This window comes from Schistocerca americana, chromosome 3 (assembly GCF_021461395.2).
Source record: "Schistocerca americana isolate TAMUIC-IGC-003095 chromosome 3, iqSchAmer2.1, whole genome shotgun sequence".
Classification (NCBI taxonomy): domain Eukaryota; kingdom Metazoa; phylum Arthropoda; class Insecta; order Orthoptera; family Acrididae; genus Schistocerca; species Schistocerca americana.
The window spans coordinates 259247963-259275192 of record NC_060121.1 but is presented as its reverse complement, the minus strand read 5'-3'; the positions used below and the strand labels follow the sequence as shown (position 1 = coordinate 259275192).

The 27230-nt window shown below is 44.5% G+C and overlaps 1 protein-coding gene across 1 annotated transcript; it reads left to right on the top strand.

The window, feature by feature from the left end:
• The first annotated feature begins 435 nt into the window (after positions 1-435).
• Positions 436-26598, top strand: LOC124607170. Its single transcript, XM_047139384.1, has 3 exons — positions 436-1294; positions 16996-17295; positions 25973-26598. Exons 1-3 carry the CDS (start codon positions 462-464, stop codon positions 26109-26111), a joined length of 1272 nt encoding a protein of 423 aa, XP_046995340.1. The 5' UTR covers positions 436-461; the 3' UTR covers positions 26112-26598.
• Positions 26599-27230: the final 632 nt, after the last annotated feature.

Sequence of the window (27230 nt, the reverse complement as noted above, 5' to 3'; positions counted from 1 at the left end):
ATTTGGACGCTTCCTTCAGTAACGTTGCCTTGCTCGATTATATCAAGTCTGTGATATAGAGATCCTTAGGAGTCAATCGTATGTTATAGTTTTATAAGCAATACAAACAAGATGAATGGCAGTCCTGAGATGGGAGTACTCCTCTGTTGAACTGTTGTCAAATAAAGCTGTTTCACCACATTCAGCGTTGGCTGTGGGCTACATTATCTTCTGTTACACAACGCTGTTCCCAGTTAGTAACACGTGCCACTGCACGACCTATTCCTGTTAATGCTCTCAGCTGTTATCTAATGTAAAGTCGTGTCGTGACACATGAATAGCAATGTGACCCCCGTATATCATCGTCCTCTGGGCATTCATTGGTTAGTCATTTCCAATGCCGTTCCATATAAAACAAGCTGTTTTGCGTTACTAGTGTCTACCAGTCTGCACAAGTCCCCGACAACACCGAACTCGCAAGAATGCCGAATACTCCACCAGTTTCGCAAGAAGAATGGGTGAAAGTAGTGAAAAACCGGCTGCACACCAATGGCTTCAGAATTACAGACATTTCTTTCTCAGAGCTGGAGAAGGAGAACAGAGGGTTCCTCGGAGAACATTACAAGGTCAAGGTAACAATCAGCAGAGGCGCCGAAGGAAATGATGAAACCAAAATATTGCGGTTTTTCTTGAAGAACTCCCCTCAAGAGGACGGCTCCCACGCAGACTTCGTTAGGGCAGGCAACGCATACCAGAAAGAAACTTTCTTCTTCGAGACACTGCGGCCACTTCTCAGCAAGCACTTGAAGGGCACACCAGAAGAGACGTCGACGCTGTTCTCCGTGATCAGCCCTTGCTACTACATCAGACCGGACCTACTGGTGCTGGAGGACCTCTCCCCGCAAGGGTACTTCCAGCTGGAGAAACGCACCCTGCTCAACTACGAGCAGTGCCTGGCCGTGGTGGAAGCCCTGGCGCGTTTCAACGCCGCGTCGCTCATCTTCGAGGAGAAGGAGTCCGCAGCAGGTGGGCGGCAGTGCCGCCTGGGAGACATGTTCCCCATCCTGCGAAAGGATACCTTCTTTGACCAGCCGGAAGACACAGTGTACGGCCAGGCGGTGGCGGCCGGCGTGACCTGTATGTCGGGCCTGATCGAGCTGTCCGCCAAGTATGGCCGCGGCACGCCGAACCACGAGCTCGTCCAGGGCCGGCTGGACGCCACCATGCGCAGCCTCTTCCTCCACTTGCGGCCGTCCGACAGCGAGCGGAACGTCCTCTGCCACCGAGACATGTGGCTAAACAACATTCTCTTCCGGTACGTATCGAATGCTCCCATCAGCAGCCAACAGTCATTGAGGCTAAATCCACATACTCTGTCTGATCAAAGGTATTCGGTCTCCCCTTGTTGTTGTTGTTGTGGTCTTCAGTCCTGAGACTGGTTTGATGCAGCTCTCCATGCTACTCTATCCCGTGCAAGCTTCTTCATCTCCCAGTACCTACCGCAACCTACATCCTTCTGAATCTGCTTAGTGTATTCATCTCTTGGTCTCCCTCTAGGATTTTTACCCTCCACGATGCCCTCCAATACTAAATTGGTGATCCCTTGATGCCTCAGAACATGTCCTACCAACCGATCCCTTCTTCTAGTCAAGTTGTGCCACAAACTTCTCTTCTCCCCAATCCTATTCAATACTTCCTCATTAGTTATGTGATCTACCCATCTAATCTTTAGCATTCTTATGTAGCACCACATTTCAAAAGCTTCTATTCTCTTCTTGTCCAAACTATTTATCGTCCACGTTTCACTTCCATACATGGCTACACTCCATACAAATACTTTCATAAATCACTTCCTAACACTTAAATCTATACTCGATGTTAACAAATTTCTCTTCTTCAGAAACGCTTTCCTTGCCATTGCCAGTCTACATTTTGTATCCTCTCTACTTCGACCATCATCAGTTATTTTGCTCCCCAAATAGCAAAATTCCTTTACTACCTTAAGTGTCTCATTTCCTAAACTAATTCCCTCAGCATCACCCGACTTAATTCGACTACATTCCATTATCCTCGTTTTGCTTTTGTTGATGTTCATCTTACATCCTCCTTTCAAGACACTATCCATTCCGTTCAACTGCTCTTCCAAGTCCTTTGCTGTTTCTGACAGAATTACAATGTCATCGGCGAACCTCAAAGTTTTTATTTCTTCTCCATGGATTTTAATACCTACTCCGAATTTTTCTTTTGTTTCCTTTAGTGCTTGCTCAATATACAGATTGAATAACATCGGGGAGAGACTACAACCCTGTCTCACTCCCTTCCCCACCACTGCTTCCCTTACATGTCCCTCGATTTTTATAACTGCCATCTGGTTTCTGTACAAATTGTAAATAGCCTTTCGCTCCCTGTATTTTACCCCTGCCACCTTCAGAACTTGCAAGAGAGTATTCCAGTCAACACTATCAAAAGCTTTCTGTAAGTCTACAAATGCTAGAAACGTAGGTTTGCCCTTCCTTAATCTAGCTTCTAAGATAAGTCGTAGGGTCACTAGTGCCTCTATGCCCATTGCCCTATGCAATGCATAACTGACCTTTAGATGTCTCGAGAGGCGGACACACTCCAGTAAAAAAGGAGTCGGGGACGGAGTTTTGTCGTACCAATAGAGAAGCAGAAACAGCAGAATGTTTTGGTCATGAGAGCTGAGTGACCTCGAACGTGGGCCAGTCACTGGATGCCACCAGATGAACAAATCCATCAGGGTCATTTTAGCATTTCTAAAGCTGTCCAGGTCGTCTGTTGTTGATGTGATTGTGAACTGGAAATGCGAAGGAACAACCACAGATTAACCAAGACCGAGCAGACATCATGTACAGACGGACAGAAACCGCAGGGCATTGTGGGGAGTGGAAGTAAAAAGATCACATGAAATCAGCAGAAGGAATAACTCGTGAGTTCCAAAATGTTACCAGCAATCCAGCTAGCACAGTGACTGTGTGTAGTGAGTTAAAACGAATGTGGTACAATGGTCGCGCAACCCCTCATAAGCCACATTTCTGCAAACAATGGTAACCGATGCTTGAGGTAGCACAAAACACGATAGATGACTGGAAACAAGTGATTTTGAGAGATGAATCAAGTTATACACTGTGGCCATCATTTTTAATGGCAACGGTGAAGCACGAGGGAGGTGGTGTATGGTACGGGTTTTTTCCGCGGTTAAGGTAGTATTCCCGTTGCCGCTCCTTAGGAAACGCTAATATGGAAGGATATGAACACATTTTACGTTATTTTGTACTACATACAGTAGAGGAATAGTTCGGAAATGGTGATTGCATCATCATGACAACGCGCCTTATCATAAAGCAGCATCTTCGAAGCAACGGTTTGTGGACAATGACGTTACTGAAGCAACTAGCCTACCCAAAGTACCGAAGAGAACATAATGGAACACTTTTGGGACGAATTACACGTCGACTTCGCTCACAGCATCCAGCATCACCACCTCTTCTGGTTTGGACTCATGAGTAAAAATGGGCTGCCATTCCGCGACAGACAATCGGGCACCAGACAGAAAGTGTCCCCAGCGGAGTCCAATCTGTCGAATGGACGACACACCCCTTGTTAATGTCCACTAATAGGTATCTGGATACATTTGATCAGATAGTGTATTCGTTTAACGAGTTTATATTCAGGAAAACATTGAAGTGAACGATCTTGAAATTTTTTTCAAAAACAGGATCAGTTCGATTTTGAGTATTGCAAGGAAGTTTTAAGTTCAGAGTGCCATCTAACCTGCTGTCATTAGAGAGATAGAACTAAGATTACTGTATAATAAAGTTCCTGGCAAGTTAAAACTGCGTGCCGGGCTGGAGCTCGATCCCAGGGCCTTGCCTCTCACGTGCACTGCTCTTACTGACGCATCAACGTCTCACTTCTGGCCGTACCTCATTGCTGCATACCTTGTGGGACTAGCATTACTGAAAAAAGTGGAGAAATGGTTTGACCGCCGCCTAGGCTAAGTTGTTTTCAGAATGAATCTTTCACTCTGCAGAGTGTGTACACCTTTTCCAAGCTGTCTAGCAGATTAAAATGGCTGCCGAGCGAGTACCCAAACCTGTTAATTTGGAAGGTAGTAAGGAGGTACTGGCATAAGTCAAGTTGTGGGCAGGTGTGAGTCACGCCTCTACAGCTCAGTCCGTAAGAGCACTGGGCACGGAAGGCAAGATACCGAGTTCGAGACTTAGTCCAACATATAGTTTGAATCTACCGTGAAAAGGGCGACATTCCACCGCAGAGTGAAATATTCATTCAGGATTATGGTTTAATGGACGGTCGATAATGAGGCCAGTAGTAACGGAGCACAAGCGAGGATTGGACGAAAGTGTAGAAGGAAATCGGCTTCTAGCTTCTGAGAGTGCCATCCTGGCATTTCCCTTAATAAAAACAGATGAACTGTGTGCAACCTAAATCAGTTTGGCCAATCACGCATTTGATCCCCGACCCCGTCGGATGGGAGCGTGGCTTAACCTCTACCCCATCTCGGTGAACAAGGATGGGAAATAATATCAACGAAGCACATGACTAAGATACATTAATATAGCAATCGTGTCAAGTCAATTAAGTAAAAATTTTAAATTAACTGACAAGGATTTTAATCGTGCTACTCCAGAGAAAAGCCGACAGAGGTAGCGCTGTTGTTAAGACAATGCACACGCGTTGAGGAGGAAAGCGGTTCGTAATTTCGTTTGACTTCCCTAAATCAGTCCACGCCAAGCTGGCTGATTTGAAATGGACACGTCCGATTTCACTCACTACACACAAGTACGGTCTGTTCGAGAACGCCTCAACAGGGCACAAGTAAATGCCAAGCAAAAATTATTTAACTGTCTATCAATATCTTAAATTCACAAGATAGGTATGTGTTTAATTTTATGACTGCATATCGTCCCTGCTTTATAACAGTCAGTTTAATTTTTAAATGATGGAAATCATTGTTAAAATGATGTTAGTATACATATTATATGAGGGATTGTAAAATATACATCAAATATAAAAGTACTGAACATTTTTGTGATCAGTTTACCAGCAAATTATTACTTTTATCTTCAATTTAATATAATTTAAATTTCTCCAAATTGATGTTGTGATTCATACAGTGAAATGTCTGAGGCAGATGGTTATGTTTCTGGTCAATTGGTAGCTAGTATTTTCAGCGGAAAGATCGTCCTTGGAAACACATTCTGCTTAACTCAGAATCTTAGTTTTCAAAAGAAGTTTAGTAATTCTTGTGTACATTATTTTTTCCAAAACTGTTGAGGAAGGTGTTAACATTGCACTTACTAAATTATTAAAATATACCATAATTCCTTAGGTATAAAGGGATTTATCAACAGCATGTTTCAATCTTTGTGGAAAAATACCTTGTGAATGCGATGTGTTTCATATATATCACTATATCGACTACGTCAGCAGAAACTGCTTTCATATTTCCATTCAAACATTATCGCCTTATGAGAGGTTCTTTTAAGGCATAATTTTTTTGTTAATTCGTTATGAAAATGTTGAATTAATAACAAAGTAGCTAAATCTACTTTCGGCATGTATTGCAATGCTTTTTCTCTTGAGCTGACTACCAGTTACCAGTTAAGTCATTAAGTCATTATTTTAAAAATGTTTGTTGTGTGTTTGGTCATTTCTTTCTTCGGTAACAAAAACATAGAGAGGGAGAGAGAGAGTGACAGGGAGGGAGAGCGAGAGAGAGAGAGAGAGAGAGAGAGAGAGAGAGAGAGAGAGAGACCATTCCTGTGCGAAAACATAATTTTCCAGCTTACGGAATATATGCTATGTTCGCTAATTGTGTCAAGTCAAAACTGGGAGCTTAACCCGTACCCAATCAGCTCCTGCCTTTTTTTTGCAAGCAATGGGCCACCACTCTGGTGGGCCATGCGAGCTCATATCAAGGATACACTCCAAGCTCCAACTTGTCTCTCGCTTCCTACGCTTTGGAGAAAGACGTGTGACCCGATATACAAGTTGTGAGAGAAAAGTAATGAGACTGATTTTTTATTGACCAAAGTTTTTATTTTTTTCACACAGCAATATTTGTCCCTTTCAAAGTAGTTCCCTTCAGCAGCTGTATACCAGCGGAGTAGTTATTCCAATCTTGGTAGCAGCATTGAAGGGTTCCACTGGTAGGATCTTGAACGGGTAGCTCATATTCTTGTGAATGTTCTCCAGTGTCCCGTAATGACACCTTTTTAAGACATTTTTCAGTTTCGGTAAAAGAAAAAAGACATACGAATTCAGGGCAGGTGAACAGAGGGATGTGTAACAATAGGAGAGCCTTTTGAGATCAAAAATTCCGTGATGCTGGCGGCCGTGTGACTTGGGGCGTTGTCATATTGCAGCATCAATTTGTCTGCAATATTCAGTCTCACTCGATTCATCCTTTTCTTGAGCCTTTCAAAGACATCTTCATAAAACACTTGGTTGACAGCTTTCCTCGAGGCACAAATTCTTAATGCACGATACCTCTACTATCAGAACAGCAAATCACCACTGTTTTGACCTTTGACTTGCTCATTCGAATTTGTTGTTGGTCGAGGAGGTGTCTCAGTCTGTCACTTCTCAGTTTGTGCCTACGTCTGAGGATCGTACTCAGGAAGCCAGATTCATCATTTATGATCACACGACTGAACCATTCGTGGTCATTGGCAATCGTCTCAAGTACGTGCACGTTTCGTTGATTGTCCTTCTGCTCAATTGCGTGGTTTTCTGGCACTTTTTGGCACAGACCTATCGCATGTGCAAAACGTCGGCCAAAATTTGATGCACGATGAAAGTGTTTCAGTTTAACACGTCAGCTATCATCCTTATTTTTAAACATCGGTCTGATTTCACAACAACACGGTCACTTTCGACGTTTTGGTCGGTTTTTGAACTGAAGGTTTCCTTGAGTGAGGATCGTCTTCCACGTGTTCTCATACTTCCAAAAATGATTTTTGCCAGAGAAAAACTTGTGCTCTTGGTAAGGAATGTTCCCCGTAGGCCTGTTTCAACTTCTGAAAGGTCACGCTCGCGGAATTCTCAAGTTTAGCACAAAACATGATGGCATAACGCTGCTCTAAATTTCGCTGTTCCATTTTCGTAACACACAACAAAAACCTGATTTCACTGATGGCCCTCTCTAAAATCGCGTGGTGTCCGTATGCAGCTGAAACTCGGGTTGAGCATCTGGAAGGGATGAACATAACGGTCTAGACAAGTAGAGTGACAAGCATCGGCAGATCGCTCGCAGTGTTGTCGACCTCATTACTTTTCACACACACCTTGTATTAGGGGTGGCTATTAGCGTTTGTCTAACACCCAAAATCGAAAAAAGCAACAGTAAATTTAACTGAGAGTAACTTATGGTGTCCCAAAGAAAGCAGGTGTTGACAGATGTGAAAATTACCAAACTATCAGTTTAATAATTTACAGCTGCAAAATACTAACGCGATTTCTTTACAGACGAATGGAAAAACTGGTAGAACCCGACCTCGGGGGAAACCTGTTTGGATTCCGTATAAATGTTGGAACGCGTGAGGCAATATTGACCTTACGACTTATCTGAGAAGAAAGATTAAGGGAAGGCAAACCTACGGTTTTAGCATTTGAAGATTTAGAGAAAGCTTTTGACGATGTTGACTGGAATACTCTCTTTCAAATTCTAAATTTGGTAGGAGTAAAATACAGGGAGCGAAAGGCTATTTACAACTTGTACATAAACCAGATGGCAGCTATAAGAGTCGAGAAGCATGAAACGGAAGTAGTGGTTGGGAAGGGAGTGAGACAGGGTTGTAGCCTCTCCCCGGTGCTATTCAATCTATATATTGACCAAGCAGTAAAGGAAACAAAAGAAAAATTCGGAGTAGGTATTAAAATCCATGGAGAAGAAAAAAAAACTTTGAGGTTCGCCGATGACATAGCAATTCTGTCAGAGACAGCAAAGGACTTGGAAGAGCAGTTGAACGGAATGGACAGTGTCTTGAAAGGAGGATATAAGATGAACATCAACAAAAGCAAAATGAGGATAATGGAATGTAGTCGAATTAGGTCGGGTGATGCTGGGGGAATTAGATTAGGAAATGAGACATTTAAAGTAGTATAGGAGTTTTACTACGGCTGGTCCTGGCGGAGGTTCGAGTTCTCCCTTGGGCATGGGTGTGTGTGTTTGTCCTTAGGATAATTTAGGTTACGTAGTGTGTAAGCTTAGGGACTGATGACCTTAGCAGTTAAGTCCCATAAGATTTCACACACATTTGAACCTTTTTTTTCTTTTTGAGTTTTGCTATTTGGGGAGCAAAATAACTGATGATGGTCGACGTAGAGAGGATATAAAATGTAGGCTGGCAATGGCAAGGAAAGCGTTTCTGAAGAAGAGAAATTTGTTAACATCGAGTACAGATTTAAGTGTCAGGAAGTCTTTTCTGAAAGTATTTGTATGAAGTGTAGCCATGTATGGAAGTGAAACGTGGACGATAAATATTTCGGACAAGAAGAGATCGAAATGTGGTGCTACAGAAGAATGCTGAATATTAGATGAGTAGATCACATAACTAATGAGGAGGTATTGAATAAAATTAGGAACAAGTTTGTGGCACAACTTGACAAGAAGAAGGGACCGGTTGGTAGGACATGTTCTGAGGCATCAAGGGATCACAAATTTAGCATTGGAGGGCAGCTTGGAGGGTAAAAATCCTAGAGGGAGACCAAGAAATGAATACACTAATCAGATTCAGAAGGATGTAGGTTGCAGTAAGTACTGGGAGATGAAGAAGCTTGTACAGGATAGAGTAACATGGAGAGCTGCATTAAACCAGTCTCAGGACTGAAGACCACAACAACCACAACAACAGCTTATGGTGCCCACCGGTATATAAGGAAGTTCTAAAACGAACTGCTTCTCTGACTGCTACACAGGATTAACGAAATTAATCTAGTGATGATATTAAATTGTGACTTTCCAATAGCTACATTAATCGCTGCAGAAGGTAAACCGTGAAAGTCATCAATTTAGGAATTCTTACAATGTGTAGTTTACGAATCCATCTTGTGGCATAATTAAACTATTTGACTTATCTTGTCTCACAACCACTATACCCACGTGTTCTTTCACGTGAGTCTGTGATATCTGTGTACGTGTTTGTGTACGAAGGATTGCTGGAGAGAAGAGAGAATGGGCTTAGGCAATTTATCACATATGTGAAAATGAATCAAGGCAGCGCGCATTCTTGCTCTTATCGGCCAGGTGCAGAGGGGTAAACAGTACTATCAGATGACACAACAAGGTGAAGGAACAATGGCCTCGCGAAGAATTACACCAACAAGAGGCAACCTTTTTGCTGTTTGATCATGCAAGAAGTTGAAGTGCAGTCAGCACTGCGGATGCTATTACATTACCTAATACTTCTATACTAATAAAAATCCTTGGAGCTATAGTCAACGGGCAACATAACTCTACCTCTAGTTCATCCTTTGCATATGCCATCACTGGATTGACAATACTGCAATAACATGCAATTAGCACATTAATATTTCGAATGTTAATTCAGGCCTACGAAACTGAAACCTCTTCTCTCCCCATCTCCAGTTGCACCAAGAAGCTAGTTGGACCTCGCTCAAGACCTTCTTGGGAGCACTGGGTCCTCCTTGTTGCTGATCGCTCAGACAGACAAGATGGTCCACTGAGTAGACATCTGAATTTCCTCCATTTGTCTGCTACAGGAAAGTAATACTATAATAAGATGTTGGTAACGAGAGGATCCTGTATGCTGACGAGACTTCGCTGTAGTTAAAGAAACGAAAGAATTGTAAATCCTCATTCATCCATCTTTCTTTGGCTTCTTTGATTCACTTCAGGCTAATACAGGGGCCATTGCTTTAATACGATCATGGTGGTAGACTTACATCATTTTTCCGAGTTCAGTTGTTGCTTTTAATGACCTCATTGTAGATAGGAGGTCGCATTCTAAACTTCCACTCTTATACCTTCCATCATATGAGTTAGTACAACAATTCACGTTTGTAATGGTATAAGCCCCATGTGCATCACAGTGGAAAAACACGTTCAATAACATACGCAACTTGAGAAAATGCGTGAGAAGTTCGTCAACAAAGTTTTACAGATGATGGTGAAATATCTAATTACACCCAGTTAAATACTTTACTGAAATAATTTCTGCTATGTAAAAGTGATACCGCCCTCGTGATACCCAAATATCTGAAAATGCGTCACTATTCATCCATAACTATCCACATTAAAATAATGGAAGAGATTGCTTATAGCTCCTAACATATGTAGCTATCAGTGTCAATAGCATCTACACTGAAGGGCCAAAGAAACTAGTATAAGCATGCAAACAGGCAGAATACGACGCTGCGGTAGGCAACGCCTATATAAGACAACAAGTGTCTGGTGCAGATGTTAGATTGTTTACTGCTGCTACAATGGCAGGTTCTCACATTTAAGGGAATTTCATCGTGATGTTATAGTCGGCGCACGGGCGATAGGACACAGCATCACCGAGGTAGCGATGAAGTGGGGATTTTCCCGTACGGCCATTTCACGAGTGTACCGTGAATAGCAGAATCAGGTAAAACATCAAATCTCCGACATCGCTGCGGCCGGAAAAAGATCCTGCAAGAATGAGACCAACGACGACTGAAGAGGATCGTTCAAAGTGACAGAATTGCAACCCTTCCGCAAATTGCTGCAGATATCAATGTTGGACCATCAACAAATGTCAGTATCCGAACCATTCAAGAAACATCATCGACATGGGCTTTCGGAGCCAAAGGCCCATTCGTGTACCCTTGCAGACCGCGACACATAGCTTTACGCCTCACCTGCGTCCATCAACAATCACACTGGACTGTTGATGACTGGAAACATGTTGCCTGGTCGAACGAGTCTCGTTTATAATTGCATCGAGCAGACGGGCATGTACTGATGTGGAGACAACCTCATGAATCCATGGACCCTGTATGTCAGCAAGTGGAGGCTCTGTAATGGTGTGATGTGTGTGCAGTTGGAGTTATATGGAGCCCCTGATACGTCTAGATACGACTCTGACAAGTTACACGTATATAAGCATCCTGTCTGATCACCTGCGTCCATTCATGCCCATTCTGCTTTCCGACGAACTTGGGCAATTCCAGCAGAACAATGTGACACCCCACACATCCAGAATTGCTACAAAGTGGCTCCAGGAACACTCTACTGAGTTTATTCTCTTCCGCAGGCTACCAAACTCCCCAGAAATACAGGTTATTGAGCAGATCTGGATACCTTACAACGTGCTGTTCAGAAGAGATCTCCACCGTCTCTTACTCTTACGGATTTATGGACAGTTCTGCAGGATTCATAGTGTCATTTCCCTACAGCACTACTTCAGACACTAGTGGAGTCCATGCCACGTCGTGTTGCGGCACTTCTGCGTGCTCGCCGAGGCCCCGTACGATATTAGGCAGGTGTACCAGTTTCTTTGGCTCTTCCGTGTGTGTACTTAAACGACAGATGTTGCGGAAAGTATTCGGATCCAAGATCCAAAATGGTATATGGATGTTATTATATTCAGAAGGTTTGAGTTCCATTGCACGGAAAAGAAGTATGAAATTTTACGGAAATATTGCGCGAATAGAGGACTCACGATTAACCAAGAAAATTTTCCATGTCATAGATAAGACCTGAATACCATAGTAGATGCTTAATTGACAGCTGCAATGACGATATGCAGACAGAAGCTTGACGCTCAACAAGTTTACATCCAAGCAACTAACAAAATGGAGTATTAAACGCAGAGAAAGACAACAAAACCATAGTGACCTGATGAAGAAGTCTTCGCAAGATAAGAAGATCAAGCAGACTACATCTTCCTAATGGTTCTGTGTGCTCTTAAAAATCCCAAACGATGTAACAATCATAATAATTATAATAAAAGCATAAAAGTCAGAAAAGCAATTAATAATAAAATTGATTGTTAGTTATGGTCAGATACAATTAAATACAAGCCTTCATCAGATCTGAAAAAAATTCTAGACTTAAGCCTTGTTGCCCTCTGCTTCTGTGCTGGTCTCTGTAAAACTCGTGTCACAACACCATCGACCCAACTTTTTATGATTTCTGTTTCCTCAATGGAGCTTTACTGGTTTGTAGGATTCAACAGAAGTCGATTCGGTGCTCGCGTAATGAATTGCTACTTGTTTAAATTTATAACAAGCAGTATGAGTGAAAATTATGAAGTACGCAATACTTACCACGTACCAAATGAGTCTGCCTACACTAACAATAAATATAACATTTGTTCCGAATAATAATACAAAAAAATTAAAAGCTCTGCGTCAATACTCGAAACCGTAACTGATCACACGTTCAGCATCCTTAACTTGCAGCACATCTTTTCCAAGAAATATGTTGAAACATCGTAGCTGGCCTTTGCCTTTAATGTTCCAGCACCTCAGTATGTTAAATAGATTTGAATTAACGTTGAATGACATATCTTTTAATGTGAATGAATTTATCTATAGATCTTAGCAATCAAGTACCCAACTTTAATAATTATGCATGCTTTCGATGCGTATTCAGAACAACTAGCAAGGTCCTTAGACAGCCACAAGGTTTAAGACTGATAAAGTTAGTTGCTACTCCAATAACATTTAACGAAGAACGAAGGGACTTCCAGCTTGCAGGTCTTCCTACAAGAAACGAAGGGTGCCACAAAGAGCCCATAGGTGGAAGTACACCAAATATCCCGACAGACTCAAGCCAGGGCCACAGTTATCTTGTCGTATCCCGCAGTCTCGAGCACTACGTTGCTGTGTCCTGCCAACTTCGGGAGAAGCCCATCGTTCGTGTATGCCAGGAACCAACTGGTGCATTTTTTTTCTGGGCACGTCCACGTGTAATGGTAATTTGTGATGGATGGAGGAAAGTTACTCAATGATAAATTTGGAGCAGCAAGGCTGTTACGCCGGCGACGAGCGGTTGATTCAGACCAGTTAAAAGTCATACGTATGCCGTCAGTCATTTGGCTCTTTCGGCCGCTATTACGTGGCTCGCGAACCTTGTATGTGTGCTCTTTGCATTACGATTTCAAGCGGACGTGGACCCTTTATGTCCAAATTAGTCGACCGAGCTGCAACCAAATTCAGCTCCATCTTCGTGTAAAGGTAAGCACGACTCATTGTTGTATTACAACTTTACGCGTACTCCACCATATTGTGATAGACACAATTCGTTAGACTGTGCTGGATGGCCATTTGTTTTTAAGGTTTGTTTCCTTTGTTAAATTGATTCTTTCCTTCCCTCCCTCTCTCTCTCTCTCTCTCTTTCTCTCTCTCTCTCTCTCCCTTTATCTCTCACGCGTGTGTTAGTGTTATTCAGTCAGTTCTATTTACTGCTCAAGCGGCTAGTGGATGAGCAACGACGACCTCACAATGGTAGTCCACTCTACATCGCTCTCTCCAATTCAGTGCCACTTCCTGAGTGGATGACCAGTATTTCAACGAGCTAGGGCGGGCTTCTTGACGAGGAGACACCCCAGATATCATGCATTCCACTTGTAGCAATGGTGCCAAAGTGTCCCGGGTGTGGTAGTACCATTGGTCAACGATCAGTCGGTTGTGCCGGTGTATCGAAACAAGCGTGGTGGCGAAAATCTGCCCTGACTGGTAATCAGTCAAGCAGCGCGATTATGGCTACAAGCACTGGTACAGCCGCATCCACTGCCGCACATGTCCTCGCAAGTAAGGCTCTTGTTAAAAGCTTTTATGTCTATATAATTTCCGTGGGTATACTTGCCTGAACGAGGGAGATTGCTTGTAGGCCCTAATGGTAAATATCATAGCCGGCCGCTGTGGCCGAGCGGTTCTAGGCGCTTCAGTCCGGAACCGCGCTGCTGCTGCGGTCGCAGGTTCGAATCCTGCCTCGGGCATGGATGTGTGTGATGTCCTTAGGTTAGTTAGCTTTAAATAGTTCTAAGTCTAGGGGACTGATGACCTCAGATATTAAGTCCCATAGTGCTCAGAGCCATTTGAACCATAAATATCATGATTTAATGTAAAAGACACACAGTCATTGCCTGCAACCAAGAGACTTCAACGCAGAGACTCTTAAGATTATAAACCAAAATAATATTAACAAATGCAAAACATTCTCTTCTTTCGTTCACTCCTTTAAATAATACTCCCTGCAGAAAGCAAACTGATGCGCCAAAATGTTATGACCACCTGCTTAATATCTTTTTTGTCCGTGCGTGTTTGGAACGAAATATATTACTGATTCTGCGTATCAAGGATCCGACAGTTTATAGGCAGGTTTGTTGAGGTATGTGACATTAGACGTCTACGCACAGGTCATGTAATTCGCATAAACAACGAGCCGCTGATTTCCGTACGCTGTGATGTCGCCCGACAGCGACCCATATGGGTTCCATAGGATTTACATGAAGTGAATTTTGTCGCCGAGACATCAACGTGCGTTCACTTTAACGCTCCTCAAACCACTGTAGCGCGGTTCTTGCTCTGAGACAGGACAATTATACTGCTGAAACATGATATCGCCGTCGGGGAAGATATCAAGCATGAAGGGATACAGGTGGTTCCAAGCTACAACAGGTTACTACAAGTTCCATGCAAGCGCAGGAGAATGTTTCCCATACCATAATACTGCTCCCACAGCCGACCGGAGTGGCCGAGCTGTTCTAGGCGCTTCAGTCTGGAACCGCGCGACCGCTACGGTCGCAGGTTCGAATCCTGCCTCGGGCATGGATGTGTGTGATATCCTTAGGTTAGTTAGGTTTAAGTAGTTCTAGGGGACTGATGACCTCAGATGTTAGGTCCCATAGTGCTCAGAGCCATTTGAACCATCTGAGTTGCCCCCACTACCTTGAGTCCGTGGCGCGCTGCACCTTTGGAGCAGCCGCTTACCTCGATGACGGCGTTTGTAGAGACAACCATCGACCTATTGTAGCAAAAACGTGATTCATCCAAAGAACTGACACGTTTCCATTGATCGACTCACGGATCCCGACGGTCCCGTGCGCACTGCAATCGTAAATGACGATGTCGTTGGGTGAACATGTGAACAGGTAGGGTTAGTCTGCTGCGGAGTTCCATGTTCAACAATATACGATGAACAATGTACTTCGAAACATTGTGCGTGCACTAGCATCGTGCTCTTTCTGCATATATGCCACAGATCAACATCTGGCCTGCTTTACAGAGCAGACAAGCTTCCGAACCCCAAGTTCTGCGAAGAGTCGTGGACTTCTAACCCTTTAGCGCCTAGTGGTAGTTTCACTGTCCTTCGGTCTCTTTCCGAAGAGTCTCGCGACAGTGGCAAGTGAACATTCGACCTGATCCGCCGTTTCTGAGATACTCGTTCACAGGCTCTGCCCTTTGTCAAAGTCCCTTATCTCAACTGATTTCCCCATTTGCTGACCAGATCTTCGCTGGGGTAATTTCCTGTCCGTGTCTGCTCTGCTTACATACACTACTGACCATTAAAATTGCTACACCACGAAGATGACGTGCTACAGACGCGAAATTTAACCGACAGGAAGAAGATGTTGTGATATGGAAATGATAAGCTTTTCAGAGCAATCAGACAACTTTGGCGCCGGTGGCTACACCTGCAGCGTGCTGACATGAGGGAAGTTTCCAACCGATATCTCATACACAAACAGCAGTTGACCGGCGTTGCCTGGTGAAACGTTGTTGTGATGCCTCGTGTAAGGAGGAGAAATGCGTACCATCAATTTTCCTACTTTGATAAAGATCGGATTGTAGCCTATCGCGCTTGCGGTTTATCGTACCGCGACATTGCTGCTCGCGTTGGTCGAGATCCAATGACTGTTAGCAGAATATGGAATCGGTGGGTTCAGGAGGGTAATACGGAACGCCGTGCTGGATCCCGACGGCCTCGTATCACTAGCAGTCGAGATGACAGGCATCTTATCCGCATGGCTGTAACGGATCGTGCAGCCACGTCTCGATCCCTGAGTCAACAGATGGGGAAGTTTACAAGACAACAACCATCTGCACGAACAGTTCGACGACACTTGCAGCAGCATGGACTATCAGGTCGGAGACCATGACTGCGGTTACCCTCGACGCTGCATCACAGACAGGAGCGCCTGCGATGGTGTACTCAACGACGGACCTGGGTGCACGAATGGCAAAACGTAATTTTTTGGGATGAATCCAGGTTCTGTTTACAGCATCATGATGGTCGCAATCGTGTTTGTCGACATTGCGGTGAACGCACATTGGAGGCGTGTATTCGCCATCGCCATACTGGCGTATCACCTCTTGTTCGCATTGACGGCACTTTGAACAGTGGACGTTACATTTCAGATGTGTTATGACCCGTGGCTCTACCCTTCATTTGATTCCTGCGAAACCCTACATTTCAACAGGATAATGCACGACCGCATGTTGCAGGTCCTGTACGGGCCTTTCTGGATACAGAAAATGTTCGACTGCTGCCCTGGTCAGCACATTCTTCAGATCTCTCACCAATTGAAAACGTCTGGTAATGGTGGCCGAGCAACTGGCTCGTCGCAATACGCTAGTCACTACTCTTGATGAACTGTGGTATCGTGTTGAACCTGCATGGGCAGCTGTACCTGTACACGCCATCCAAGCTCTGTTCGACTCAATGCCTAGGCGTATCAGGACCGTTATTACGGCCAGAGGTGGTTGTTCTGGGTACTGATTTCTCAGGATCTATGCACCCAAATTGCATGAAAATGTAATCACATGTCGGTTCTAGTATAATATATTTGTTCAATGAATAGCCGCTAATCATCTGCATTTCTTCTTGGTGTAGCAATTTTAATGGCCAGTAGTGTACTTTTGTTACCGCGTGACGTGCCCGCAACGCTAATAGGCGGTAGGCAGCGGTCGTAATCTTTTGGCGTATCAGTCTATACGACCGTCCCTGCCCACACTCATGACCATGTGCTCGGCCGGCAGGTGTGAGCAGGGCAGGCTGTCGTGCCGGCTGGTGGACATGCAGCTGATAACGTACTGCCCACCGACCACCGACCTGATGATGCTGCTCTACCTGACGACGACGCGCGCCTTCCGGCGGCAGTTCGAGGCGCCGCTGCTGGCCGCCTACCACGAGACGCTGTCCGCGCTGCTGCGCCGCCACGGCCTCGACGTGGACCGCGTGCTGCCCTGGTCGGCCTTCCAGCAGTCCTGCCGCAAGGCGCGCCGCGTCGGCGTCCTCATCGCCAGCTTCTACTGCCCAGTGTCCGCCTACTCCAAGTAGTAAGTCGCCAGCTCACGTGGTTCACAAATACAGAGGAAAAAGGTGCAATACATGAGGCCACAAAACTCATGGGATACCTTCTAATCGCCGGCCGGAGTGACCGAGCGGTTCTAGGAGCTGCAGTCTGGACCCGCGCGACTTCCACGGTCGCAGGTTCGAATCCTGCCTCGGGCATGGATGTGTGTGATGTCCTTGGGTTCGCTGGGTTTAAGTAGTTCTAAGTTCTAGGGGACTGATGACCTCAGCAGTTAAGTCCCATAGTGCTCAGAGCCATTTGAACCATACCTTCTAACAGTGTCGGATCCCCTTTTGCCTGACGTAGTACAGCAACTCGACGTGGCACGGACTCTACAAGTCATTGGAAGTCCCCTGCAGAAGTACTGAGATATGCTGCCTCTATAGCCGTCCATAATTGCGAAAGTGATGCCGGTGCAAGATTTTGTGCACGAACTGACCTCGAGGTTATGTCTCATAAATGTTCGATGGGATTAATATTGGGTGATCTTGACTGCCAAATCAGACGCTCAAACAGTGCAGAATGTTCTTCAAACCAATCGCGAACAACTGTGGCCGGTTACATGGCGCATTGTCATACATAAAAATTGCGTCGATATTTGAAAATGTGAAGTCCATGAATAGCTGCAGATGGTCTCCAGGTAGCTGAACATAGCCATTTCCAGTCAATAATCGGTTCAGCTGGGTCAGAGGACTCAGCCATTCCATTATGGAGCCACCACCAGCTTGCACAGTGCCTTGTTGACTACTTGGGTCCATAGCTTCGTGAGGTCTGCGCCACACTTTAACCATACGACCAGCTCTTAGCAACAGAAATGGTGACTCATCCGACCAGGCCATCATTTTTCAGTCGTCCAGGGTCCAACCGATATCGTCACGAGCCCAGGAGAGGAGCTGCTGGCGATATCGTTGCTGTTAGCAAATGTGCTCGCGTCGGTCTTCTGCTGCCATAGCTCATTAACGCCAAATTTTGCCGCACTGTCCTAATAAATAAGTTCGTCGTACGTCCCACACTGATTTCTGTGGCTGTTTCACGCAGTATTGTTTCTCTGTTAACACTGACAACTCTATACAAACGCCCCTGCACTCGGTCGTTAAGTGAAGGTGTGAGGTAACGCCTGAAATTTAGTATTCTGGGCTGACTCTTGTCTCTGTGGATCTCGAATACTGAATTCCTTAAAGATTTCGGAAATAGAATGTTCCATGCGTCCAGCTCCAACAACCATTCCGCACTAAAAGTAGCCTCCTGACGTGCGGCCACACTCAAGTCGAAAATCTTTCCAAGCGAATCACCCGAGTACAAATGACGGCTTCGCCAATAAACTGCTCTTCTATGCCTTGGGTATGCGATAAGTGTACTACCGCCATCTGTACATGTGCATATCGCTATCCCGTGACTTCTGTCACCTCAGTGTATTTCCACTGGTCATTCCATGGATTTAACTCCTTCCGAACAGACCATGAAGGCCCAACGGTACCGACCGGCCGCAGTGTCATCCACAACCCATAGGCGTCACTGGATGCGGATGTGGAGGGGTATGTGGTCAGCGCACCGCTCTCCCGGCCGTATGTCAGTTTCCGAGACCGGAGCCGCTACTTCTCAATCAAGCAGCTCCTCAGTTTGCCTCACAAGGGCTGAGTGCACCCCACTTGCCAACAGCGCTCAGTAGACCAGATGGTCACCCATCCACGTGCTAGGCCAGCCCGACAGTGCTTAACTTCGGTGATCTGACGGGAACCGGTATTGCCACTGCGGCAAGGCCGTATTCCATGGATTACGGTAAAGCCAAAATCCTGGTCACCGTCTCATCCTGCTACGATTCAGTTGTCATGAAAGCTGTGGGAATACAATTAGCAGACACCCTGCTGAACCAAGACGTTTCCACAAATCGTGTAAATCACTCATTTCGCGTCTATACTCTCAGAGGTGTTATTTTTCTGAGTTTTCGCTGCCTGGTATTCCAACAAGTGCCATCCATTTTATTAATTAACAACATAAATCATAAGCACTGTGGATTTGCTACCTCGGCGTTTGCCATGTTTTATTCTTAGACCCATAAAGTCTTTATCTATGACCTAACGCTCTTGCACCGTCTCTCTTATCTCTGACGCTCGCGTATTTACTCTACAGTATATCATCTTGTCAGATGATTTTAATTCAGTCACTGACTCGCCTCGCTTTCCTTTGCTCTTTGCCTTTCCATACATGGATTATTTATCAGCTCACCAAATTCTCCTTCCTCCTCGTCCACACTGAATATCTATGCATGTCCTACGCACCATGAAAACAAGGTAAATACTATAACAACATGTCCCCCTTAAAATATCGTCTAGAAACATATAGTTAATACGGTAAGTGTCAATCATCTTTCTGAGATTTGTGAAATTCATTTACATATTAAATATAAAATAAAATACGTAATTAAAGTGGCTTGTACTACACACACACACACAAACAAGCTAAAGGAAAACTGTACATTTGTACTAATATAAAATACACAACTGGGCATTAAAATTGAATGACCATGAAGGCATCATGCAACAAATGTCAAATTGGCGTGAAGTGTACTAAACGCTCTGACATGCAAGTTATTGAAATTTTAGCGTGACCTCTCAAAGACGGTAGGAGTAAGGCTATGTTCACTCTGTATCTAAGGAAAGATAACGCAGTAGGTTTCTCAATCAGAAATCGAATCTCACGTTGGTTTTTTTGTGAGAAGATTGTATTATGTCTCATCTTAGAAGCAGATAAGTTTGCCAGCCCATATCAGCATACGACAGCGGAAATATCTTCAGTTATTGCAACTGCGGTTTATCGATCCATGATACTGCTGTTCGCATTGGTCACGATTCTACGACTGTCATATGAATATTGAATCGGTGGGTTCAGTAGGGTCATGCTTCAGCGTGTACATTATAACACCCAGGATGACAGAATTATTGTTCAGCCTTGCACGCTCGTATACAATAACATCACGTTCCTTGATCGAAGAAATGGGCTTTTTGCAATGAGATAAGAACCCAAAAGGATAAAAAATATGATTGCCCAGAAGCATAAGCTTCAATTACCCAGTGCCACCAACGTCTAAACGTCAGGGCCGAGAAAAACTACCCCTTCCTACGATACCTATTCTCGAAAGAGGATCACGCTCTCTCACAGAGCCACATTCAATTTTTGCAGCCAGTACCCACAGGGACCATAGTGGTGAAGGTGCCATCTTGCTTGAATCACTCAACTTTGCTAGCTGTAAAGCGAGTAACACGTCGAAGCTGTAAAACATAGAAGGTTGCAGGTAGCAGTTGGCAGACCTAACCACTGTAGGACCCAAGGACTTCTAACCTCACCAGGTTTCGCCTGGCTACACCCAAGTTCCCATTTGGTTCTTAGCCATATGCCGAGTTACACGTAGTCCGAACTTGATTACTACTCGTCACAGCACAAGTAACCATGATGACGCTAACGTGCGTCCTCTATTGCAAGTCTCATACTGTCTGAGAACGCCATTTATCTTGAACACCAAGGATAGGATAGACCTGACAATTTTAGGGGTAACCACAGTGTGGTCTGCCAAGGGGCTCCATCATATCCCCCAAAACAACTCGGATACTGATGTATTCCATGTGTAGCTGACATCTCGGACGATTTTCCCAGCTGTTGCCCCATGTTTCCCTACCAAGAAGGAAGGTACTCATGTCAGCAGACTCACCTCACCACGGGTTAAGAGTCACTGTCATCCTCCACAACATCTCTAATTACATACTGTAGAACGCACGTTTCCTAAGCCACTGGTATCGTGCAGTTCCTGCCAGTTTTGCGAGTAAACATCATACAGTCTACCAAGGGATTGTATCATGGTCACACAGGGCCTGAAATACTAGGGAATCCCATCTCATAGCTTGATGTGTGTCCTAATGGGGTTCGTCCGTGTTGCATCATGATTTATTCCACATAGGCAGTGACACTAACCACTAGAAAGCCCCACATTAAAAAAATGTGGACAGACTCTTCATACGACGCTCCCAGCTGAATAACCTCTGTTCTGTTATCCTGTCCAGAGACACCTACTCAATATATTCAGCAGCAGACCCTAGTATAGAGTTAGATCCGTTGTTGCAGCCAGAGATGGCAGGTCTACTAAATTTCACATCCTATATACTGCAGTGGTCCAAGGGTGTAGGGCCACTTCTATGAAAGGTTGGGTCATGGTGGTGTGTGGATGTGATGGGGCAGGCAGGTGGTAGCTTAGACCAGCAACATCAAAAGGCAAAACGTTTTACCACCTCTCACGTGACTACTCTCACAGCATCTTTGTGGAAGCAGCAGCAATGTCCCCTCACAGCACATGATGAGAATGATGCATAGCACCAGCGAGCTGATCAATGTCTTGTCATTACATTGGTGCCCATGAATGCTGACTTCAGAAGTTTATGCAGCGGAGTGTGGCCCAGTTAGTGGTATACAGCTGCCCTGATGATTGCCAGGTAGTATGCAGGAGATGCCAGTGCCTGGTGGTAGACCTCACTCCTGTGAGTGATGACACGTGGTGCCCAGGCGCCTGCATCAGTATGGAGCGGTAGGTAGCTGTACTGCCAAAGACACACTCTGCTGCCCTCCAGAGCAGGAATGGGTTGGTTGGTTGATTGATTTGAGGGAGGGGACCAAACAGCGAGGTTATAGGACCCATTGGGTTAGGGGAGGACTGAGAAGGAAGTCGGCTGTGCCCTTTCAAAAGAACAATCCTGGCATTTGCATGAAGCGATTTAGGGAAATCATACAAAACCTAAATCAGGATGGCCAGACGCGGGTATGAACCATCATCCTCCCAGATGCGAGTCCAGTGTGCTAGGGCAAGAGTATGGCCCCTGTTGTGGTGGGCCAGAAGGCATCCCCTTCGTGAAGATGTTCCAAATCCAAGATGGAGGACTTGGCACTAGCAGATGCTGAAGCAGTGGAGTCCCGAACTTATAGCAGCTGCATGCTATTCCATATCGTTCGATAGTCCAACGTAGCCCTCTCACCCCTGGTGCTACAAAATTCTCAAGTCCATAAATTTCATCACATCCTTTTCTGGTGTTTCCAGTGTCAGCAGTGTATTTCAGTAAAGTCTCTTTTGATGGAGATATTATCATGGAAGGAATATATGAATCGCACTATGCAGAGCCCCTCGCCTGTGGGGAATTCTGCCACTATCTGCGATCAAAAGAGGACACTAACGGCTGGGTACTGACTGTTGGATCCACCATAGGCGGGTGCCGAGGAATAGGTGGTTGCTTGGACAGAAAGCAGTAATGATTGGAAGTACACGTTATCTGAATGGCACAATAACTTTAATTAACTTTAACAGCAAGTTCAAGAGAGCATCCATTAATCAGAGCCTAGCTGTCGTACGTAAACACCATCACATATAGATACCATAAACTATTGAGGCTTCGGCTGACACCACTCGTGGACTGTTAGTTGGCTGGACTGGCGTCCATGCAGTTTCTTATGCCGTCTCAGTCGTGGAGCTGAGTGCGTGTACAGCCAGAGACATGGTGGCTTCAAGACCGCGGATTGGCGAGGCCATCACATGGCTTGCTGCCAACCTTCTGCCTGTTGTGGTATCAGTATTGTACAACACCAAGCTGACAGCACTCAAGCTAAGAAAATCCTAAATGGTCAAACCACAGCTGACAGTGAGTGCATTGTGATGTGCGAGGAGGTTAAATGCGGACTCGTTTTCCGTAAGAATATCTGTTTATCTGTTTTTATTGCAGAATGGCCATAACTTCAGTGTTTGGCAGTTTCACACGTAAAATAAAAGCAGCTAAATAGTTGCTAATTATGAATTTCAGTTTGAGTTATATGTGTGAAACGATGCCTTTGAACTGATCATTGAATAACTGCCTCGATGAAAAGACCATCTGTTAACGAGAGCAGCGGTAATAACAGTGTTAATAAAAAATACGACTGTGGCAGAAAAATAAAAGTGGAGATGTTTCATGCCCGTTCACTTTCTGATGCCATAATACAACAGCGCAACTACATCACTCGAAATCACTTTCGAAGAGATGACAATGTGGACCGGCTGTTAGAGCCTAACACTTTGTGTGGGAGTTGCGGTTGGATGTGTATGAAATTCACGCACACGTCATAAAAATTCTGTTCACTCTCCTTGCATCTTGTAATACTTGTGTCCCTCTCTCAGAAGATCTTGCACAGTCGTGGGTCTGCTGATTACATCCTTAATGACTGTAACGAAGGTCGAGGATTCTCTAAATCTGCTGCATGATTCTTTAATTTTTAGGGAAATCAGAATAATTTCTTTCCATGATGTAATGTGATCTACCACACTTCATTGCAACAGCAAAGCAGGGATTACACACGAATTAAAAACTCAGTGTCACACTATGTACATGTCAGAGCGGCCTTATTGTCTTAACTCTCCTTCTTAACGTGAACATCCAAACTTAACTTTCAAGAAGAACTTCCAAACTTAACTGCTAAGGCTGAACTGACAAACTCAACTCCCAAAACAGGTTTCCAGCTATTCTGGCGTACGTGTTCCCCACTTTTAGCCAATCAGGGTCCAGGAAATGGAACGCTACCTTTCAATGGATATCCGTTGAGAGATGGGATAACTAGTTGCACTGTTCTTTCACGCACTCAACCACGCCCCTTCTTTGGCGTTTTAGGTATTATTCACGCACCCATTGCGTGATCAGGACGCAATATGTGTCGCCCAGCTGGATTTAAGCCATATTACACCCCATTGCGTTTTCCGCAACGGCAGTTGAGAGATAAATATTCCACGGCCATACGAAACTTGGGCTTCCAGAGCTACAGAAGTCGTATTTGCTTGATTTCTTTAGGAGGGAAACGGTTTCCTCAATTAGTGTGGCAAAATTCCTGCAGTTAAAAAAATTTCTGGGCACTTAAATAATACTAGCAGCCAACATAGAGGGATTAGGAGGGAAACGGTTTCTTCAATTACTGTGGCAAAATTCCTGCAGTTAAAAAGATTTCTGAGCGTTTAAATAATACTAGCAGTCAACATAGAGGGATTGGGCAAAAATTTGAAAACACTGCGAGTAAATGCGTGCTTGAGCATAAATTAAGATGCTAACCAAGCCTTTAAATAGCGTTGCTTTATATGACCACGATGCACAAGCCATATACAGGACAGTTTTTTGTGTAGTTCCGAACATAGGCAAAGAGTAAATGCGTGCTTGAACATAAATGAAGACACTAACCAAGCCTTTAGAGAGCGTTGCTTTATATGACCACGATGCACAACTCATATACAGGACAGTTTTTTGTGTAGTTCCGAACATAGGCAAATTGTTGATGCTCGTATGGTGTGTGATTCTATAATCAAGATAGCCGAAGTTTTTGATGTTTCAAGAGGCACCGTATCGAATATTTATACCACATGCAGGGATAGCGGAAAAACATCATGTGCAGAGTCATAACACACACGAATGTGCGTGGTACGTCATCGTGACGGATGGTCATGGAAGAGGAGTGTGACGAAAGGTAAGAGGTCGACAGCTGCAGAACTGTATGCCGCACTCGCGAATCCATTAGCAAAAAAACAACATGAAAGCAACTCTATGAGCAGGAAACTACAGAGCGATCTGGAATCCCAAAACTCAAAAAATAGCTCTGAGCACTATGGGACTTAACATCTATGGTCATCAGTCCCCTAGAACTTAGAACTACTTAAACCCAACTAACCTAAGGACAGCACACAACACCCAGTCATCACGGAATCCCAAAACTACTCATCAGTGTTGCAAATGCCCGTAACAGGATAACATGGCACCGAGCCATAAAATCTGGACTGTGGAGCAATGGCAGAATGTCATTTGGCCTGATACGCCTTGTTTCACACTGTTTCCCATTCTGGCCGAATTTGCGTCGTAAGAGTGACACTTGGCGGGGGTTCGGTGGTGATCTGGGCAGCTACGTCGTGATATTCATGGTCCCCATTGGTACTCTGCATAACCCTTGGCAGTAATGCTACCATTTTCGCTCTTGAGGTTCCGATACAGCATTTGTTCACGCAGCTCGTATTTCCCAGGAGTTGTATTGTGAGCACGACGGTGCAATTGTCACCTCTCCCCTGGCAACGCCAGTCACTAGATCTCAATATTATTGAGCCTTTGTGGTCTACTTCGGAGAGAAAGGTGTGTGATCGCTATCTACGTCCATCATCATCACTGTTTTGCAGGAAGAAGGATATAAGATTCTCTCGCAAATCCAAGACGACTGGAAGCTGTTTCTAATGCCAACGGTTTGGCTACTCCTTATTGAGCATGGTAATGTGTTGTGTTGGTGGTGTTCCCTAACTTTTGTACATCTCCCATAGAATCATAAACACAACTAATAACACAGCAAGCTCAGAGGCTATGTCCAGATTAAGACCAATGGCTGCGTCATGCGGAAATATCAATCAATATTCTTCGCATTAACGAAAAATAATCAATAACTTATACATCTCACACACCAGTATCAGTGCAGATCAAGCTTGTACAAAATAAGATACGGACAGCGCAGCTTAATTGCATGTTACTTCGCCGTTAGGTGATACATTGTAGCAATAGTTACTGAATGCTGTTACCCTAATAAGTATGCCTTCTCTGTTGCTTTGTTACTCACTATGAATGCATGGTTTGCAGCGCTGCTGAGTACGACATCTACGACTTCATAGTCCGCGATCGCACCCAGCAGACGCGGGAGGCCTACCTCACGGACGCACAGTACCGCTTCAGGGTCGACGAAGTCATCGAGGAGATGGTCGAAGACTACATCCTCTAAGCATCTCTTGTATAACCTGCTGCCGTTGTACTGATGGAATGGCGATCTGCCACAAGCAGTCAAGGGAAAGAAGAGACGCAAGAATCCATCATGAAACCACATTACTTCAAGTACGTGTGTAGAAACCTCTCGTAAAATGGCATTAGTCTGAGAGGAAAACAAATCTGTGATACCAGGTAACTGAGGAAATTCACGTGGATGTGGTTTCGGTTCTTAGAATAAGGCAGAAAGCATATAGAGCCATATAAACAAAGGAACTCTAATTCAGAGAGCCTTTGCAAGCCGCATCCGAAATGTCGCTATGGTGAGTTTCCTGAAACAAGGAGGTTTTAAAAAGGAACAAAAACTTTCATACGATGTGACTTGCTATAGAGTGCTATTGAAATACGGAACGGAAATCGAAGAGAAATTATTCAAGACATTTTCTGTTGGGGATGTGTATTTGTTTTGTACGCATTTGTAACAATAAAAGTGAAAAAGAAACGCATTAATTTATCAGTACAGCGTAACCTGGCAATACAAACCTCTACATCGTTCCCGCGTTTCTGTCAGGAGCGTAGATGCCCGATTATGGACACAGCTCTCGTTAGGTAAGTATTGGCGTGGTGGTCCATAGTACAGAGAACGGCAAAGCTAACACTATTTCGTTATTCCAGGTACCGTCGATATTTTCGACACTAGCATTTACACGAAAACGAAGGTGATTAATTCAAATGGGAGCTTGTATGCCCTTAATAATCTGTGAAGGATTGAAATCTGAAAATATTCTGATAAGATATTGTACTAGCCAACGTCACAACAACTTATAAAAGCGCAGACATAAGCCAGTGCTCTCATCTAAACCTGCGGCTATTGTTTGGAAATCTGGGCTTCTGTTGTAAATTGTACATGGCATAAAGGGTGTAAGTGTAAATAATTTTATATGTGGAATCTTACTGTGTACATAGATCAGTGTATTGTTTGTGTTTTCTTTGCGTCTAACAGTCATCCCACAAATGTGTCACAAGCTTTATGAGCTAATGTTTCTTTCATGGTCGTACTGCACCACTAATTGGAATAAGCCTGTCAGCATAGACTTACCATTTTGCGCCCGCGGATTGGAACTTCAGCACCTGACTT

Coding starts and splice junctions, on each gene's coding strand:
- LOC124607170 (XM_047139384.1), top strand. CDS start 462: ATGCCGAATACTCCACCAGTTTCGCAAGAAGAATGGGTGAAAGTAGTG. Junction 1,295..16,995: donor CTAAACAACATTCTCTTCCG/GTACGTATCGAA, acceptor CTCGGCCGGCAG/GTGTGAGCAGGGCAGGCTGT. Junction 17,296..25,972: donor GTGTCCGCCTACTCCAAGTA/GTAAGTCGCCAG, acceptor CATGGTTTGCAG/CGCTGCTGAGTACGACATCT.